Here is a 19,049-nt window from a genome sequence, read left to right on the forward strand (position 1 = left end):
GTTTGAGTTATTCTCAATTTAGTTTGATTTAATAAGTGTAGAACTACAAGTGAACTGTTGACGGAATCTACTAAAATATTAAAAAAAATTACCTTGAGCTTGAGCTTATGTTAAATATCTATACTAATAAATAAAATTAGAGTGTCTGTCTACAATTTCGAAATAACTGTCTCATTATTAAGCTCATATGGTTATTTGAACGATACCATAACAGAACGCACGTTTTTAAAATTTTAACAATAAACTAAACAAACATCGGTTTTTGCAACGTACGTTTTTAAATTCACCGAATGAGCGCGCCTGCGCGTAAAACATACGGTTAGCAAACATTTCAATAGGTACACGTATCTACGGTACTTGCGTGAACCGAAACAGTGTAGGAACGGCCATACGACGAAAAGTGCGAGTAACGAGATGCATTTGTGAGTAACGTTTCGGTACTCGGTACTAGATGGCGCACCCGTTACTCAGTAACGAATACATACGGTTCGCTACAGCTCTACTAGGTAGGTACCTAACTACTTACCTTGGTCTCAGCAAAGAGATCGATAGATTCGATAGCAAAACTCAAATTTTAGGTTACGCCGGCCGGTATCTACTCAGCTCGCTTTCATTCCTGTAAAGAAAATCGAAGTTACCTACAACAATAACTAAGTAGTAAATAGCTAAATGAACTTCTGGAAACTAATGTGACTTAATAATAAGATGACAGTCAATACAAAAACAAACTGCTTTCAGTTGCAAATACTATGACTTTGTTTTTGCATTACTGATTCCCTAATTAGTTAACTACTTACTTATTTACTTAAAACTACATTGTATACAACATTTACTTACCAAGCAAGTAGTGTTAGCAACACATATAACTACACAGTCGATAAGGATAACGAACAAACCAATCACTTTCGAATTTTGACGAAATAAAGATACAATTTTTTTTTGTACGATACCTTACTACAATATCACTACCCCGCAACGAATAACTTTTTTTTTTCTCTCGTCTGGCTTTACACTGATTAGCCAATGTCAAGTTTGTAGTTATTTACAAGTTAGGAAAACTATATATGTATAAGAATGGACTTCGTCTGTACCGGCGCCCGCCGACATACACGCGGCGCCCCTTTAGAGTGCTTCCCAGTCAGTTCCTTGGTCAGTTCCACCACCAATAAACACTAGCAGAACACAAAAACCGGCCACTTCTAACAAAAAAAAACTCCAAAAAGTCACAACACGCGCGCCAGCAAACGCCACCACAGACGAAGTCCACGAATAACGACTAGTCTTTGGCCAAAACAAAGTTGAGTCACAGAGAAAAACAAACAAAACACTTTTTTAATCACAGAGTAATTACAAAACAAAGTGAACTTAGACCAATAAGTTAGAGAAAGTTAAATAAACTAACAAATGGGCCAATTACGACAAACGAAAACTGTTTTGGATGCGTTCCGTTTCACGATTATTTTTGGTTTGCTGGGAAAAATTTGAATATTTTTATGAAGTCCTAAAAGTAACGTAAAGTAACATTTTGAGTCGTGTAACATGGAGGAAACATGAGGGGGTCAAAAGTAACGTAAAATGTTACAAAAGTAACATTCTGGCAACGCTGTGTACATTACATACCTACGGACATAGACAAGAGACGGACTTCGTCTGTGAATGTGATAGCGTTTGCTGGCGCGCGTGCTGTGCTTGTTTGGAGTGTTTTTTTTGTTAGGAGTGGCTGGTTTTTGTGTTAGTTGGTGTTTTTTGGTGATGGAACTGACTGGGAAGCGCTCTAGGGAGGCGCCGCGCGTGTATCGGCGGGCGCCGGCGCAGACGGAGTCCATACTTGTATAAATCCAAAACTTGAGAATATCTACACACTTGACATTGGCTAATCAGAGTAAAGCCAGATTTAAAGAAAAAAAAAATAGACAAGAGACAGCAAAAATCATCAATCAACATTTTCATGTCAAAATTGTCAAATGTCAATGTTATTTTGCAATTTTTTGGCAATTTTATTATTGCAACCTGTACCTGTGTCGAAGTTTAATTTATTGTTGTTAAAATAAATCTAAACAATTTTTTGTGCTTAAACAAATACTAAACCATGGAAGGCTTTATCGAAGTTAACGAAATATCGAATTTTTATTCCTATTTAAAAAGCGTGAGTACATCTGTTTCTGTTTACTTGTATCGCATGATGCTGCAAATGTTTCTCAGGTTTTTATTTGCTTGTAATTTTCATTGTTTTCGTGCTTTTAATACAAATTGTACTTTAATTAGATAATTGCTACTCATGTTTTTTAAACATCAATAACTGGAAAACGTGTTTGAGTAAAATCTTTCAAAAGGTTAATGCAAATGATTGAAGATGTAAAGTTAAAAAAGTTCCACTCATGATATCTTTAAAAGTGAAATAAGTATCCGTTAAGACTTAAAAGATGGTTGGCACAAGCTCATAAAACAAGATGTTATATATTATACATAATTTAAAAAAATCTTTGAGTCCTCTAAGTCTAATATCCTGTAAGTAGTATAATTTGGTTATTACAGTTGCAAATAATATTTCGTTTTGTATTTATATGCATATATATTGTTTCGTGATTTCTGCACTGTTAAATTTATTTTATGTAGGTTATTTCAAAAGTAAGTGCGGTAGGTATCCAGATTAACCATTTGCCATTTTACAATAAACCTAGTGATAAGACAAACATCCTTTACCCCATTTTTTTATTTTATTCAAATGCTAAATGGTGCTAATTTGATTAAATAAGATTGTAGATAAGGCCCAAATTCCTCCATGTGGATTTAGATTTTTAAAAATCCTCGGTATTTCTTTGATTCTCCAGGCCAAAAAATATCCTATGTCCGCCCCCGAGGCACAAGCTATATCTGTGCCATATTTCTTTAACATTGGTTAAACTAATTGGCCATGAAAATATAGAGGATAGACAGATGAACAGTTATTTAAAATATTAGTATGGATTAACTACAAATCTGCAATTAATGCCATCTTCTTTGTAATGGTTAAAATTTCGTTTTGAGATTTGAAAATAGCTAACTATGGATTTCTTGCTGGTTCTTTTTGGTAGAACCGGGATAAGCTGCAGATTCACTTGACTATTCAAAACCACTTTGTAAATTTGAAAACAAACACATTTCACATTTCTGTTCTGGCTGCGCAATGACCAATATCTATCTGTTTTTTGACTGTCTGTGGATAAGGAAAACATTTTATTAGGTGTTGGCCCATTTAGCTTATTTTATGGGTTGCTTCTGAATTAGCTCCAATGGGATGCATTATTGCTTCAAATATAATGCACTATTGCTTATGTACAAATATATAAACACAAAAATCCTGAATGTGTATAAACTATAAACGTGTAACCCTATCGTAGATTGTACATTTCAGATTGAATGGAGGGACCCCTGGCTTATAGCTCTTCTGTCCTTTCATGTTCTTGTCACTTTCACCTGTTTTTCAACTAGAAACTATGGGAATTTTCAAATTATTCTATTCATAACACTGTGTAAGTATTATTTCACTTTGCTAAACCTTTAATAAACAATTACACAAGACAAGCTGATGGGCATCATAAAATTGTCTGTGAAAATATCCCTGGACTCACCACTATTTGTTTAGGTGATTTATATTAAAATATTTTCTGAGTAAGGTAAGTTGTACAATATATTTAAACATTTATGCATTTTTGAGTACTCCATGTAATTTATCACAAAAAGTATGAAGTTATATTGAAGGTGTCTATGATTCCTAATAAATGGAGGTATAAAATTAAGACTCGCGCGATGTAAAAGCTTCAATAAAGCTATAAAACCCTTGATTCAATATTATAAGCAAAGTAGATAATGGCCCTGTTGTGACTTGATTTGGGTGGATTTAGGTATTTTAAAATCATGTGGGAACTCTGCATAAAATATTGCCTATGTTGGATGCAAGCTATCTGTACCTTTAGTGAAAATTGGTTAAAAAATGGGCTTAGAAAAGGAATAGCAATAAATAATATCCACTGGCTTGAATGAATATTTTGGGTGCACAAATAATTTTCGCGATTCTACTGCATACTTTGAATATTCTCTGCTCAGTTTATAAATCGTAAGCCATGTTTAGCTTTTTGCTACATCAATATTTATAATGATCTTGACCTTTGGACTCATACCTTTACGGTAATTAAATATTTAATATCTAAGTACCTATTTTTGATTTATGTAAATATTTGTTACTGTTTTATAAAGATTATACTTACCTACCTACTTAAATTTTAATCAAATGCCCAAAAGACAATACAGAATCACAATGCACCATACCTACCAAATAATATTAAGTTTATACAAATAACATGCGATTACGCAAGTACCTCTCTATATACCGTACCATCACACTAATATTATAAAGGCGAAAGTTTGTATGTGTGTGTGTGTGTATGTGTGTGTGTATGTTTGTTACTCCTTCACGCAAAAACCACTGGACGGATTTGGCTAAAATTCGGAATGGAGATAGATAATATCCTGGATTAGCACATAGGCTACTTTTTATCCCGGAAAATCACAGAGTTCCCACGGGATTTCTAAAAATCTAAATCCACGCGGACGAAGTCGCGGGCGTTAGCTAGTATTTGAATATATTCTAGAACTAGAAATTATTTCTAGTTCATTGACACACTTAAAATATGTTAGTAGTAATGGAATACTGGGCTGTCTGCAAGCAAGCTATGCCAAGAAATCACGTCATAATCAATGAAATTTTTTAAATACGTAGGTAGTAGGTATTACTAACATAACTAATATTTATTTTAAAAAAATCATGAAGTAGGTATAGAAAATAAATTAAAACCCAAGTCTAGATTCTACAAATCTTAAATTACTTTTACTTACTAGATTATAATAAGTACCTACTAAATAATGCCCGCAGCTTCGCCCGCGTGGATTTAGGTTTTTGAAAATGCCGTTGGAACTTTCGATTTTCCAGAACAAAACTAGCCTATCCGTAGTTGCCCGTCCTCGGGATGCAAGGTATCTCTGCACTCGTAAAAACATTAAAACGGATGATCCTTTAAAAATCCCGTGGGAACACCAGGATTCACGCGCACCGAGGTTCCGTACTCTGGTATTTTTCCGAGATAGAAAAACACAACCCCTCCATTTTTGAAAGTCGGTTAAAGAAGTAGCCTATGGTACTCCTTTGTTAATCCTCTACATGTCTGTGAAAGTTCCGTCAAAATAAGCTCAGATCGTTCAAACAGACAGACGAACAATGTGATTCAGTTACGGTACAGTTCAAATAACTATATGAGCTAAATTTGAGGTAGCTATTTCGAAATTACAGACAGACACTTTAATTTTATTTATTGGTATATAAATAGATGTGTAGAATAGTGGTAGGAATATCTAGAGTTGCCTTTTGCGGTCGCCTGCCAACTTGCCAAGCATGGGTAATATTTGGAAGGTAACCAACCGGTTTTACATGCCTTTGACTGAGCAACTACAACAGCTGTTCAGACTTCTCTCTGATTTGCCAATCGATCGAGATCAAACTAATAAGTTAATGACACGTTACACATTCTACTTTAGGGTCTAGACAGATGGGCTGCAAACTAACTGGAAAATTGCAGTTTGCCAGCAATACACAAAATTAATTAAAGATATTTTTAACCTTGAACAGATAGACTTATTTTATTTGATTGCGCCTTGCCTTATGAAATATGATGATTTAGCGTTCCGGTGATTTGCCGATTTATATTTAGGTATGTTATGACTAGAAGCCTTTTAGTATAAATTTTCAAGTTAGCTAACGTGACCAGTGCCGTTGATGTAAAACGGGCAAATGTGATTTGATGTCTGCGGAAGAATATATCTCTGCTGTCAAACTATCAAACATGAAACTTATAAATACTAAGGCGTATAGTAAAGTAGATACCTAACTAATTTTAGAAAATTCTTTAACCATACCTAAAGTTGTTACAGCTTAAGGCTATCTGGCCAGGGATTCCTTTTTATTACATAAAATTTAACAACCACACCACAGCTGTATAAATGTCTCGTTGTAGCTGTCTAAAGTCCGCTGTCGGAGCTATAAATTATCCATACTTAATACTTATTAATATTATAAATGCGAAAGTGTGTCTGTCTGTCTGTCTGTCTGTCTGTCTGCTACGTTTTCACGGCCCAACCGCTGAACCGATTTTGATGAAATTTGGTACAGACATGGGCTACATCCCGGGGAAGAACATAGGCTACTTTTTATCCCGGAAAATCAAAGAGTTCCTGCGGGATTTAAAAAACCGAAATCCAGGCGGGCGAAGCCGCGGGCATCCTCTAGTTATTAATAAAGAACGTTAGGGTGGTCGAAATGCATTCAGCATTTTGCATGCGAGTTTCTTAAGTGGTTGCGTTTGTGGCGCGTCTGAAAAGATCCTAACATCGTGATCGTTCTACTTTAGCCGCCATTTGGCAGGCTTATAGTCGATATTGTTTAAATTTCGCACAACATATGGAATAAGCATCATATATAGCTATAATTACCTATTTCCGAAAATAGAAGACGCAACAGCAAAAAAATAGCGCGGTGACATTTAAAATACTATACGCGACCGAAATCCGCGATTCTACGAAAATCCGCGAAAATTACGGTCACATACTATCGGACGTGTCCGATGTGACGAAGCTGCGGCTGACAGCCGCGACAGATAGGTGTGCAGTTGTGCACAGTCGTTTGGGAGGTGACTTGCGAGATACCTACCGGTCATCCGAGCACTCAAGGTTACGTCCGCGATTTACGTCCGATACTTTGGACAAAAAAAATTTTTAAATTAAATATTTTGAAGTATTTTGGTTTACAGTGAGTGTCAGCTTATCAGCGTGCGATTGCAATCGATACATCGTAGCTGTTAAAATGTGGCGCTGGGCTTAAAAAAAGTATCTTATTACTTACTAGAATACTAGATGATGCCCGCGAGTTCGTCCGCGTGGATTTAGGTTTTTAAAATCCTGTGATTTTCCGGGATAAAAGTTGCCTGTGTCAATTTCCGGGGCGCAAACTACTTCTATGACTTTCATGTAAATCGGTTGAACAAATGGGCCTTTAGGAAACCCGTGAGAACTCTTTGATTTTCCGGGATAAAAGTTACATATGTCCTTAGCCGGGATGTAAGCTAACTCTGTACCCATCAAAATTGGTTAAACTGTTGGGTCTTGAAAAGCTAACAGACGAACTGACACACTCTCGCATTTATAATATTAGTTAGTATGCATTTTAACTGGGACCTTCGCTCGGCTAAAACATAAAATCATTTTTATTCCTTGTCTACGATATAAGGGGAATCTCTGTGCAACATTTCAGCTAGGTCCAAGGGTTTGGGCTGGGCGTTGATGAGTCAATAAGCGAGTTAGGACTTCTGGCATAGGTACTTAGATTTTGTGTTTTTCTTTACAGTGCTACTGGTATACTTCTCGGAGAGCATAAACGAAGTGGCCGCGCGGAACTGGACGTTGTTCTCGAGACAGCAGTACTTCGATAGCAAGGGCTTGTTCATATCAGTCGTATTTTGCATACCAATACTATTGAACTGCATGATAATGGTGGTAAGTTTTTTATTTTTTTTTATTTTTAATACGTAAGCGGTTTTGAAAATATCGCGTAGATACGGTGATACCTCCTATTCGGGAGACCCGGGGTTCGATCCCGGGTATATATAGGAACCCCTAACTTTGTGTGTGGAGTGTCCCCCGCCTCATATCCCGATTGCCATCTCGGCCTGTCGCGTACTATAGTATTATATAAATTGTGTATGAATTTTTTTCTATTCTGGGTAATTTTTGCTCGTTTTATTAAATTCGTAACCATTGTTAGTTATATTTTTTTTATATAAATTCCCACATTATTTTACCTACATTATACATTGTATATACATTTTGCAGGTTTAGGTAATTTATAAACGACCTTAGGTATAATGTGGTATGAACTTGGATTCGATAATAATTATATTTTTACAAAATCAGTGCAACAGAACGGCACGGCGCAGCGGCTAATTGTTGCCACGGACTGAGTTAAGAACTGAGTAAGACTGAGGCCACACGATGCATTTCCGGTGCGTTGCGGCACCGCTTCGATGTGAGTGAAGCCAGTGCCCGTGTGGCACCTAATACTCAAATCTACCGGAGGACGTACACCATGTATTGGCGGAATGTGTGCGGAACGAGGCGGAGAGATGGGAGATATGCAATAGATTCCCCATTCTTCGCCAGGTCGGCGGCTGTAACGGTGCCCTATCCCAACCTCTGTCGGATGAGGCTAGGGCACTGTTACGGCTGTACAAGAAGGCCTTACGCAAATAAGTTGTTAAGTATATAATGTGGCCGTACGGAGTGGCATTTTCCAAATGAAAAAAACTCCCAAAAATCAAGATTTAAAAAAAAAACTCAAATATAGTGATGCGGTGCCGCAACGCACCGGAACCGCGTCGTTTGGCTTCAGTCTTACTGCGAAAAACTGAATCGAAACTATTTTTTCTACCATCAGGGTCCTTTCACAAGTACAGATGTTATAATATTATGAATAATCATACTAATATTATAAAGGAGAAAGTTTGTATGTGTGTGTGTGTGTGTGTGTGTATGTTTGTTACTCGTTCACGCAAAAACTACTGGACGGAATGGACTGAAATTTAGAATGGAGATAGATTATACCCTGGATTAGCACATAGGCTACTTTTTATCCCGGAAGATCAAGGAGTTCCCACGGGAATTTTAAAAAACCTACATCCACGCGAACGAAGTCGCGTCAGCTAGTATGTAATAATATCAATAAAATTAATCGCTCTCTTTTAATCGCGAAACAACAATACATACATATCAATAAAAACAAACCGTTGCCGACTAAGCCGCAACTTGCCGTTATCAAGATTGAAATGCTATTTTTGTCCACAATGATAGACACGACAAATTCGCACACATTAATTTTAATGCGAGCGAAATTTTATTAGTAGCGAGTATTTTAGTATGCGTTTCAAGCTTTAGCTGAATGCGGGTCGAATAAGTCCTCTTCTTTTTAAGTTGTCTTTCTTTTTTGACCGTGTTTTGACACGACTACGGCAAAGCCAAAAAGGAAGGGTTATGATTTTAGCAGTCTATGTATGTATGTAGGTTTGTATTTATGTGTGTTCCACAGTAGCGCTTAAACTACTAAGCCGATTTTGATGAATGAGGTGTCAATCGCTTCCGGGTGACATATGCTACATTTTGTTTGAAAACAATCGACCTGACGAATGTTATGTCCAAAACAGTGGGGGTGTCCAAAAATTTTTTTATCGCTTTTGTGTCGAGTGAGATATCAAATAAAAGAGGACTAAATTCCGAGTTCATAAATATAAATAAGTACAATGTAAAAATACACCGCGTGATCGAAAAACATTTTTACTATTTTACTTAGATCTATCGCTTATCTATCACTTCGCAGGTAGTATGTAGTCAGGTTTTAGTGCTGTTTAACTTTATTTGAAGTCGGTTAAAAAGAAGTTGTTTTTTTTCCAGGGTTCATGGCTATACCAATCAACGCAACTGATGACAAATCTGAAGAAGGCGCAACTCCGGCAACGCCTCAAAGAGAGGAACATGCAAAGGGAACAACAACACCTGAAGGGGGAGTAAGACGAGAGTCAATTACATTACACGAAACAACATTCTATGGACTTCAGATGCGACTATTTTCATCTCTTCTAATTATACATTAATCACTCTGTCTGCTAAAGATAACAATTAACACTGTTAGGGCCTGGTCAGACAAAACGCGCGACGACAACAGGTTCTATACGACTCAAAGAATTTTGTTTCAGTGGACTATATTTAGAATTCTCCTTGTTTGTATTACAAACCGTATATGTGTTCAGTAGCTTCCTCTTGTTCTACTGCCGTCATCGTCGCTGCCGTCGCGCTTTGTCTGTTGAGGGCTTTATTCGTGCGTGTGACGTAATTTTAGCAGTGATAAAGCTGCATTAAATGCCTAATTGCTTGCTAATTAGTTCGTAGTTTTAGTTCAACACCCAAGCATTTTGTATTTTCAAACCGTGTAATGGGGTGGACGCACTTTGTAAAAAATTACCTCGTCTCAACATGCGTTCTCAGTCAAATGCCTGTTGTATACGTTGGCACAAACCACTTGGCGAAAGCACTCAGTGATCGTGCAAAAGGGTATATTTACATAGCCACGTGGCTGACTTGCCACCTGTTTTGATTTTTCATACCCACAGCAACGGATTGGCGTAATTCGCGAACAGCGTTTATGGTTCCAGTCCACATTGTCCTAATACATTCGGTAAGTAATGCAGTGCCCGGTAAAACCGACTGTGCTTTTGTGGCACTAAATGTATTAAAAATGGCCTGTATATTGTATAAGTTTAATAAATATTAAAAAAAAGTGCCAGTCGACGACGAACTTGTAAATGCTGTTTTAGAATTGTGCCAAGACTCTTTGTGCAAGGCAAATGTATACCAACTAGGCCTGTGCACGTTAGCCAAGTTCCAAGGCCCAACTTTTACGCTAGACGTACTATAGTTTGAACATGCGTGTATTCAAATCGCCTCTTCGGTTTCGAGATGTTAAACTGCGTCCATACCAATAAATCAGAATAAAAACCACGTCCTATGAGATCGGGCGGCGCGGGCTGCCTGTTTTGTACCTTGTTAACGATCCAAGAAAATACACTATAAGGGGTGTTCTTTTTTTTTTGTTTTTATTGATATGGACGCAGCTTTCAGTACTGGAAACTTTTGAAAGCTTATGTCTTTTATTTTTCTTTTCTTATTCAAATGCTATAAAAATATATATTGTGCTGTAGTAAATATAACCAATAAGGACTCCACTTCTCTTGTTTACAAAACTTAAGTAAATCAACTGAAACTTACCAATTTAGTTTAAGAGTCGAATAGTTTTGTGTACAAAATTGGTACAAATGTTGGCCATATGCGGCCAATTAATAACGTGCTTTCGTCTTCTATGTCAATTATTATGAAAGGCCATAATAATTTATGCAATATAATTAATATAAGAAAGAATAAGAAAGTTTTTATCACTGTTTTTTTAATTTGACGCTATCTATCACCATGGTTAATGCAAAATACCTTGAAAATACTCTATAAAACTTACATAAAGATTGAATATCAACTTCTGCTGTCCCGATTTTTTCTGCCAATACAGTAAAATGATCCTTACATTAAACTGAATCGATCAGAATTTTTATGTACTCATTTGTAAAATATTTTGCATTAAAAATGATAGTGATAGTGCTTTTTCATTTTCTTTTAAGTATAAAATGTCTTGACTGTATTCGATAATACTATTCCAAGAGTCGTGGAAATATCTTATTTTTTCTTAGACCTTTTCTTCTACAGGATCACCAATTTTTGTATTCCATCAAAAAACGTGGAAAACATAATAGAAGTTAATTTATAAGATGCCTATAATAATATCTTCAAAAAGATTTTTAGTGAAATTATTTTTCCTACTTAATTTTTCATTCCTATTTTTTAGTTGTTACAGCAAATGGTGAACTTTTGTAGTAAGAAAAAATTAAAAGTAAATAAATCTAGCGCGTTAAAAATTTAAATAATTGCAATTTTAATTAAAACGAGTGACAATGCGATGCAGTAGCGGCTAAGAATTTATATTGCTTGTATTAATTATGTGAATAAGCGTAGATCATTGCTAGATTATATAGATAGAATTTTTGTGTTATATAGTTATTTTGAAAATAATACACACCAATAATTTTTAATTAAGTACCATGAAAAATTGTTTAGTCAGAATTCGATACTTGACAAGCTGCTTTTCCACCAGAGATGTGCTACATGCTATGAGGAAGTCAAAGCTAAGCTACGAAAAAATGTGACCGTTTCCACTAACACGGTGTTGATCGGGGTGGGTAAGATGTTCTATGAAGATGCGCTTCCATGAGGTAGCTGTGAGAGATAGATGCGCAACTCGAGTTAAGCGATACATCGATGCTAGAGAGAGCTCGGGTCTACACCACTCGCGCATCCGTAGATCCCATCAATAGCTCGCACTCATAGCACGCATCCATCTATACAAAGAACATACTTCGTTGAACCCGTTTCCACTAATGCTAAGCTATGTGAAGCAAAAAAAATGATTGGTGGAAATCGCAAACATCTATAGCAACGCAGCGTAGCACATCTCTGGTGGAAAAGCAGCCTTATGCAGTTAAGCTTTTCCTGTAAAAAGTTTCCTTCCTTAAAGTTTTTATGGTACCTAATTAAAAATTAGTGTTGTGTATACTTATAGCATAAAGAGCACGCCTTCTATTTAAGCTGTACAGGAAATAACAACCGTTCCAAAAATAAAATAAATAGTATTTTGAAAATCTTATATAATTTTATAACTGGCAACTGTGAATTCTTATGAACAAGCAATAATGGGTGTTCATTCTTATACAGTGATACATATTTTTCGCAATAAATAAAACGTTTGTTTAAATGATTGTTAAAAATGTGTAGTCTAGACCGATTATGATACATTATATTATTATAACATTATATTTATAGAATACGACAGTATACATATTATATTTGTTAAGGTTCAGGCTTCAGAATCACATACATTCGATGACTATAGCTAATGTTAAAGCCAAGTCAAAATCACATAATTATGTAAGTATTAAAATATTGTCCAACAGAATTGTATTACTTAACTGCATTTAAATGTTGTGGATGTCTTCTACAATATATGTAACATAACTTGTTAATTTTTATGTAACACATAAAATAGCATCCACTTTTCCAAAATATATAGACATGTATAGTTTAATAAATAGAACGAAATATTAATACATAATATACCACGGTCGCTTAGCCCAGCGAAAGGTCTAGTTCACACTAGTTCGGACCGTCAATTTTGTCGCTGACCGGCTGTCAGCTCCTGCTGTTCACGATATTCGTCAAGCCTAAACGTTTTCGTTGACAGGTTCGTCACAAATGCTAACAAAATAAGAGCCGGTTTACATTAAATCGGACAGATACATTTATTGTTGCGATAAGTGTCGGATGTATACAAATTTCAAAATTTAAATTAGTGCAGTGGAAACTGAAAGAGTATCGGAGACGTGAAAGTATATCGTGGCTGATTTGTCAGATAACACTAATGTAAATAGAGGTACTACATATTGGTAATTAGAATACATACGCCAATATAGAATTATATTCGACACTTTTTATATACAGTCGGTCTGACATAATACCTATAAAATATTGTGATTGGGAACTGTATGCACAAAGTGGTTATCGCTGTGCTTAGCGACCATGCCTAGGTATCCCCTTTTTCTACGGTTTAGGAACGAATACACTAAAACAAAAATTAGTTAAAATAGTTTACTCCAGTTTTTAGTTTCGTTTCAATATTAGGTAGGTACATTTGAAATAGTTATGAATCATTTTCTAAGTCGGAAATAGTACTAAGTTAGATAGATTTTGTATTTTCTTGCATTGATCCACATAAGTCATAACGTATATTTTTTTCTGAAAGTGTGATCGAATACTGAATGCCATATTTTTTAAATGATAGTTGGTTTGTAGATTTTAAAAACCTAGGTAATAAAATCGACCATGAAAAATTTGCTAAAATATCCACAAAACGTAATTTAAATTACGAAATTAGTGCCACGAAATTAGTTTTACGACATTAATTTCATGATAAATTGCACGTGTAAGCATGGATTACGAAATTAGACGTTTACACGTGCGATAATGAAATTAATGTCGTGAAACTAATTTCGTAAAAAGTACTACAAAAACTAACTAATGACAAAAACAACAACTATTGCGTAATTTTAATTCTCTAATCAAGTTTAATTATCCCTTGCTAGTTAATGGCGTCAGAGTAGAATAGTATTGCCCCTGTATTTTGTGCCCAAATTCGTAAAATGTTATGATTATGAACGTGTTGATGTTTAAACCCAACGTACAGTACTATGATCACTCTCTGAAGTGTGAACTAGGCGGGGAGATCTACCGACCAATAAACAAGATCGAACTTTGTACCTGAAAGCGCGCGTTCTGCGTATCGAAACGTGGCATTGTTCACAGCGGTCATAAAGATTACCGAGGGCAGATATGCTTACATTTTTTATATGAAAGACTAGCTGACGCCCGCGGCTTCATCCGCGTGGATTTAGGTTTTTCGAAATTCCGTGGGAACTCTTTGATTTTACGGGATCAAAAGTAGCCTATGTAGCACATCCAGGATATTATCTATCTCCATTCCGAAACACACACACACAAACAAACTTTCGCCTTTATAATATTAGTGTGACTAAAACGTGTTCTATCTGCATTCTCTTAGGATTATTATCATTATGAAATTACAAGTATTACATCGAATTCGAGTCTATTGTTGAAATAAAAGTTTATGTATCTTTAAATTTTTTCTGTAAAGCACATTTATTAAAGACTTGTTGACAATTTAATATCAGAATCAACGAAATACTTATCATCACATTACAAAAAAAAATACTTTTAATTATTATTATCTGTGTATACTTGTTTGAATTTTGAGTTGACATACTTAATTACAATAATTAAGTACCTAACCATAAGAAAAATGCACGAATGTAAGAAAACCATTTTATTTTAAACGAGTTAATAAGTATATGGTTAAAAAAGCATAATTATTATTTATTATTTACAGTAATTATTTTTACACAAGTTCACCGTGAACGTTAAATATATGTTTCTTACACGATCATCGCATAATTTGCATAATCCATTTTTAATAGTCATCTGTGTGGTTAAGAATATATTTTATGGACGCTTAAATAAACCTTGTTACAAAATGAATTGTTTTACTAAAATATTTATTACTATCTTACCCAAATAACACACTTAGTGACAACAAGTAATTTATTTATTTGTGATATCAAAAATACGGAATGCAATTAAATTATTTTGGTTTTCGTATTTCAATAAATACTTGATCTATACTAAATATTATTATCTACTAAAGGAGGATAGCTACAGACTATCCAGCAAACATGCGAGGAAGTTGAGCGTTGAAATTAAAAAATTAAGAAAAAAATTTAGATATCACTTGCTACCGTGGCCGTAGCCTCCTGGGTGTTAGCTCCCCCAAATCAAATGCTGGCTACGGCCACGCTTGCCGTGATGAAGGAAAACATCGTAAGCGACCCTATGCTTACTGTCCATGTTCTCAAAGGTGTGGCAAGTCTGCCAATTCTCTTCTTCAAAACGAGCCTCGGTAGCTCAACAGTTGAGGAGCGGACTGAATTCCGAAAGGTCGGCGATTCAAACCCCACCTGTTGCACTATTGTCGCACCCACTCCTGCCTCCTGGCACAAGCTTTACGCTTGATTGGAGGGGAAAGGGAAGTATTAGTCATACATTCTTTAAAAAAAATGCTCTTGGTCAGCATGGGAGAATGAAGTTTTTAAAAGCTTCTCATTCTGAAAGAAAACCCGTGTTCAGTAGATTCAAGTTTGGCAGATTAACCAATATCTGGTATCACACTTTTTAAGATGAAACTACACTTAGGGTCTTGATTGCTTGATTTTGCCGTTGAGACTGCGAAACAGGTGTCTATATTCTATAGCATTTATTTATTTTGGTATTAAAATCCATTAGCGGCTATTTTTTCTTTGACCTCCTTCACCATCAGTGTCACCAGGTCGTCCAAGTCCACTCGGGGTTTCCAGTTCCAGTCTCTGCGGGCTTCGCTGTCGTCGAACACTTGCGGCCACGAATCAGCTGAAACGTTAAAATCGAACGTTGAAAAAAAGATAATTAGGTGCCCACCAATTTTAAATTAATATAAATTCCGAACGAAGTTTTCGTTTTTCTCAGGTAGCTTTTTATTTCGTTGAGTAGTTAGTAGGGTTAGCGCTGGTAATGTCATCACTTATCAGTATCCCGATGGGCCGATACCCGTCAGATTGCAAAAAAAAAAACGGTCAAGACTCCAAGAGTCTGGCCTCGCTCTTTTAGAAGATTCGTTCCGTAGATCATTATGAACAACAAATTATTTTGGGTGTATGAAATATTATTGTGACCTATTAATTCCAAAATTATATTTAAAATGTATTATAACATCGACACTCTTGTAATGTAATTAATTAAAGTGTTTTAAGTAATTTGTTTTGCCCTAAATTCACTAGTAGCTACCTGGCAAAGCTGCAAAGAAAGCTAAAGTTGAGACACTGTCGAGTACTGGGACGTTTCCCTTATACTCCTATCTACCCACAATAATCACTTACCTATTTCTTGCCTACTATCAGGTCTATACGTGATTTGGAATTCCGGCAAGTGTTTGACCATCCGGTCAGCCAGCTCTTCAGGAGTGAAGCTCATAGATGTGACGTTGTAGACTCTTCTATTCAAAATTTCATTGGGAGCTTCCAAGTATTCCGAGAGGGCTCGGAGGGCGTCCCTCACATGCATCATTGGTAACATCGTGTCGGGTTTGAGATAGCATTCGTAGCGGCCTTTGCGAATCACGTCATGGAATATTGCGATAGCATAATCTGTAAATATGTAGTAAAATAGTAAAATAAACTTTAGGTAGCTAAGTACGTAGGTACCTAACTATCAATTTTCGTGTGATGGTCGATGGGTAGAAAATCTAGAAATGGCCGAAATGAAAAAAAAAAGATTTCGAAATTAGGGGAAAAAACCGAATAAAAAAAAATTCAAAATTCGAAAAAAATCGTTTTGCTAAGTTCTCTCAGCCGGCACTAACTACTTGAATGGAAACTAAGTAAGAAGTGGTATGTTCGGAAGGTACTAATATTTCTTCTGTACTATCCTTATTCTGCGCCTTTGCGACATATTTTTATCGATTTGACGCAGATAGTGTATGTACGAAAAATGCTTGCTCACCTGTAGTGCCTCCGCCAGGCGGGTCGCTGGATATCACTCCAGGAAACCGTAGACAACGGAAATCCAACCCAAACTTGTGAAAGTAATATTCACCCAATAACTCCGCATGCACTTTTGAAACGCCATAAATAGTCCGTGGACGTTGCACAGTTATATTTGGAGTTGGATTCCTCGGCGAGTCGGGTCCAAACGCCCCGATGGTACTCGGCACAAAAATTCTAAGCCCATATTGCTTTGCGAGCTCTATCACGTTATGCATTCCTTCTATATTTACTCTTACTGCTAGAGGAACATTTTGTTCCCCAATTGCACTAAGCAGAGCTGAGAAATGTATGAGCCAGTCAACTCTGTGGTTTACTACGATTTTCTGAAGCCCTTTAAAATCTAATATGTCGGCGAAAATGTATGGACCGTCGTTGAAAACTTCTGCAGTAGGTTTGATTATGTCTGATAGTATAACGTTCTCACGGCCGTACTTCCCTCGGAGGTACTTGGCACATTCTACGCCCAGTTGACCTAGGCCACCTGTAAAAAAATATTAGATCCCTGTAGTGAATCCTGTTTGGGCATAGCGCCTGAATGAGGAATTATTAGTAGGTATAATATATTTATTGAATCGTAATAAAAACAAGATAGGTTGGTAACTACGTATTTTAATAATACAATCTATATCTAAGAAGCGCATAATATTTATTTACAAACAAGTCATCCACGTGGAAAAACCTACCTACTAGAACAACGCGTTGCGACGTAGAGAAACGTCATGTTATTGCAGCGAAGAAGGTACCTATTTATTTATTTTATTAGGAAGCTGAAGCCTTAAATAAATATAGGGATGTTTTTATCATAGGTATTATTAGTAGGTAGGTAGGTATAGAAATATTGAACAAATTCGCAGCCACTAGATAAAATGTAGATTCTTATCTAAAAACTTGGAAGGTTCTCCGATAAGTTTTGCAGTTGCAACTTGCAAGGCATAAATGAAATGAATGTGAAGGCTCGCTTACATATCCACTATTGATTTGGGGTCACCTTCAAGGTACCTCTAGGCTCTAGCCTCTATAAAGCAACGACCTCTAATGTAGACCTGCGCTAGACTGGTCATTCCGAACAAAAGTTTTTGCGGGAGCTGCAATTAGTTTTTTTGCTAATAACTTGATGTCCATGTTCATACTAATTTTGACAGCTTCACATGATTTTTTTTCGGGATAGCCGTTCCATATATGTAATTGAAGCTAATGCCTTGAATTATTGTGACTGAGTTCAGTCACAATTTATTTTGCAACGTACACCCATGGACGTATTTAAATACTCGTACACCGAGAACCTATTCTAGGTCTAAGTAGATGCGTACACCTCACGTCCGTTCTCCTAGCGTCCGTTGTCCGTCCGTCCGTCTGTCTGTCACAGGTCTGTTATTTCACAAGCTGTGTGCCTAGGTATTTACTTTTTCTATTGCCACTATACTTAATAACAATAATAAAAATTTCAATGTGGGCGCCATGAAAATTAAAAAAATTAAAGGGTTATTTCTTGTACGATAGTACCAGATAGTACGGAAACTTTCGTGTGCTAGTCAGACTCGCACTTCACCGATTTTTTTGAAAATGATGGCACCACTCAACTAATTATTATTATTATTTTCTTGGTAGGTAATTAGGTGCTTAGATCTTTTATGAAAATAAGTATTAGAGTTGCCGAGAAGAATGTTGACTGTTTGCGTGTCTGCGATATTTATTTTTTGCTGAAAAATGAGTAGGAGACGTTCGCTCTCTCGTTATAGTCAATTAAACAAAAAATATCTACGTCGCCTGCTGAATTTAGGGAGTTTCTAGTTGATGTTATAAATATAATTAATTATATTTTCACCTAACTACCTAAGTATCTATATCTTCATCGCTCAGTAGTTAATGTGCGCCCAAAAGGTTATGTAATTTTAAAATAAGTAGCTATTACCTTAATAGAAATTTAACTTTTAGGTCTAATATACTGCTGGTTATCAACTTACCAGTAATTAAAATTTTTGGCGGTTTCTTACTCTGCAAATTCGAACTGTATTTCCTGGAATTAACCGTGAAAACACTGAGTACTGATCTAAGTAACCTCATGATTAAACACCTAATAAAATAAGTTATTTATTATAGTGAAAGTGTTTA

General features: G+C 36.0%; 2 protein-coding genes across 2 annotated transcripts; one reads left to right on the plus strand and one right to left on the minus strand.

Annotated features, from left to right (window-relative positions):
* The first annotated feature begins 1,967 nt into the window (after positions 1-1,967).
* LOC123868253 (transmembrane protein 18) lies at positions 1,968-12,078 on the plus strand. The gene is made up of 4 exons (XM_045910693.1): positions 1,968-2,146; positions 3,395-3,512; positions 7,433-7,581; positions 9,529-12,078. Exons 1-4 carry the CDS (start codon positions 2,090-2,092, stop codon positions 9,643-9,645), a joined length of 441 nt encoding a protein of 146 aa, XP_045766649.1. The 5' UTR covers positions 1,968-2,089; the 3' UTR covers positions 9,646-12,078.
* Positions 11,665-19,027, minus strand: LOC123868226 (L-threonine 3-dehydrogenase, mitochondrial). Its single transcript, XM_045910660.1, has 4 exons — positions 18,902-19,027; positions 16,894-17,418; positions 16,272-16,538; positions 11,665-15,765 (listed from the first exon to the last, which is right to left on the minus strand). Exons 1-4 carry the CDS (start codon positions 18,999-19,001, stop codon positions 15,629-15,631), a joined length of 1,029 nt encoding a protein of 342 aa, XP_045766616.1. The 5' UTR covers positions 19,002-19,027; the 3' UTR covers positions 11,665-15,628.
* Between the last annotated feature and the right edge of the window lie 22 nt (positions 19,028-19,049).

This window comes from Maniola jurtina, chromosome 1 (genome assembly GCF_905333055.1).
Source record: "Maniola jurtina chromosome 1, ilManJurt1.1, whole genome shotgun sequence".
Lineage (NCBI taxonomy): Eukaryota > Metazoa > Arthropoda > Insecta > Lepidoptera > Nymphalidae > Maniola > Maniola jurtina.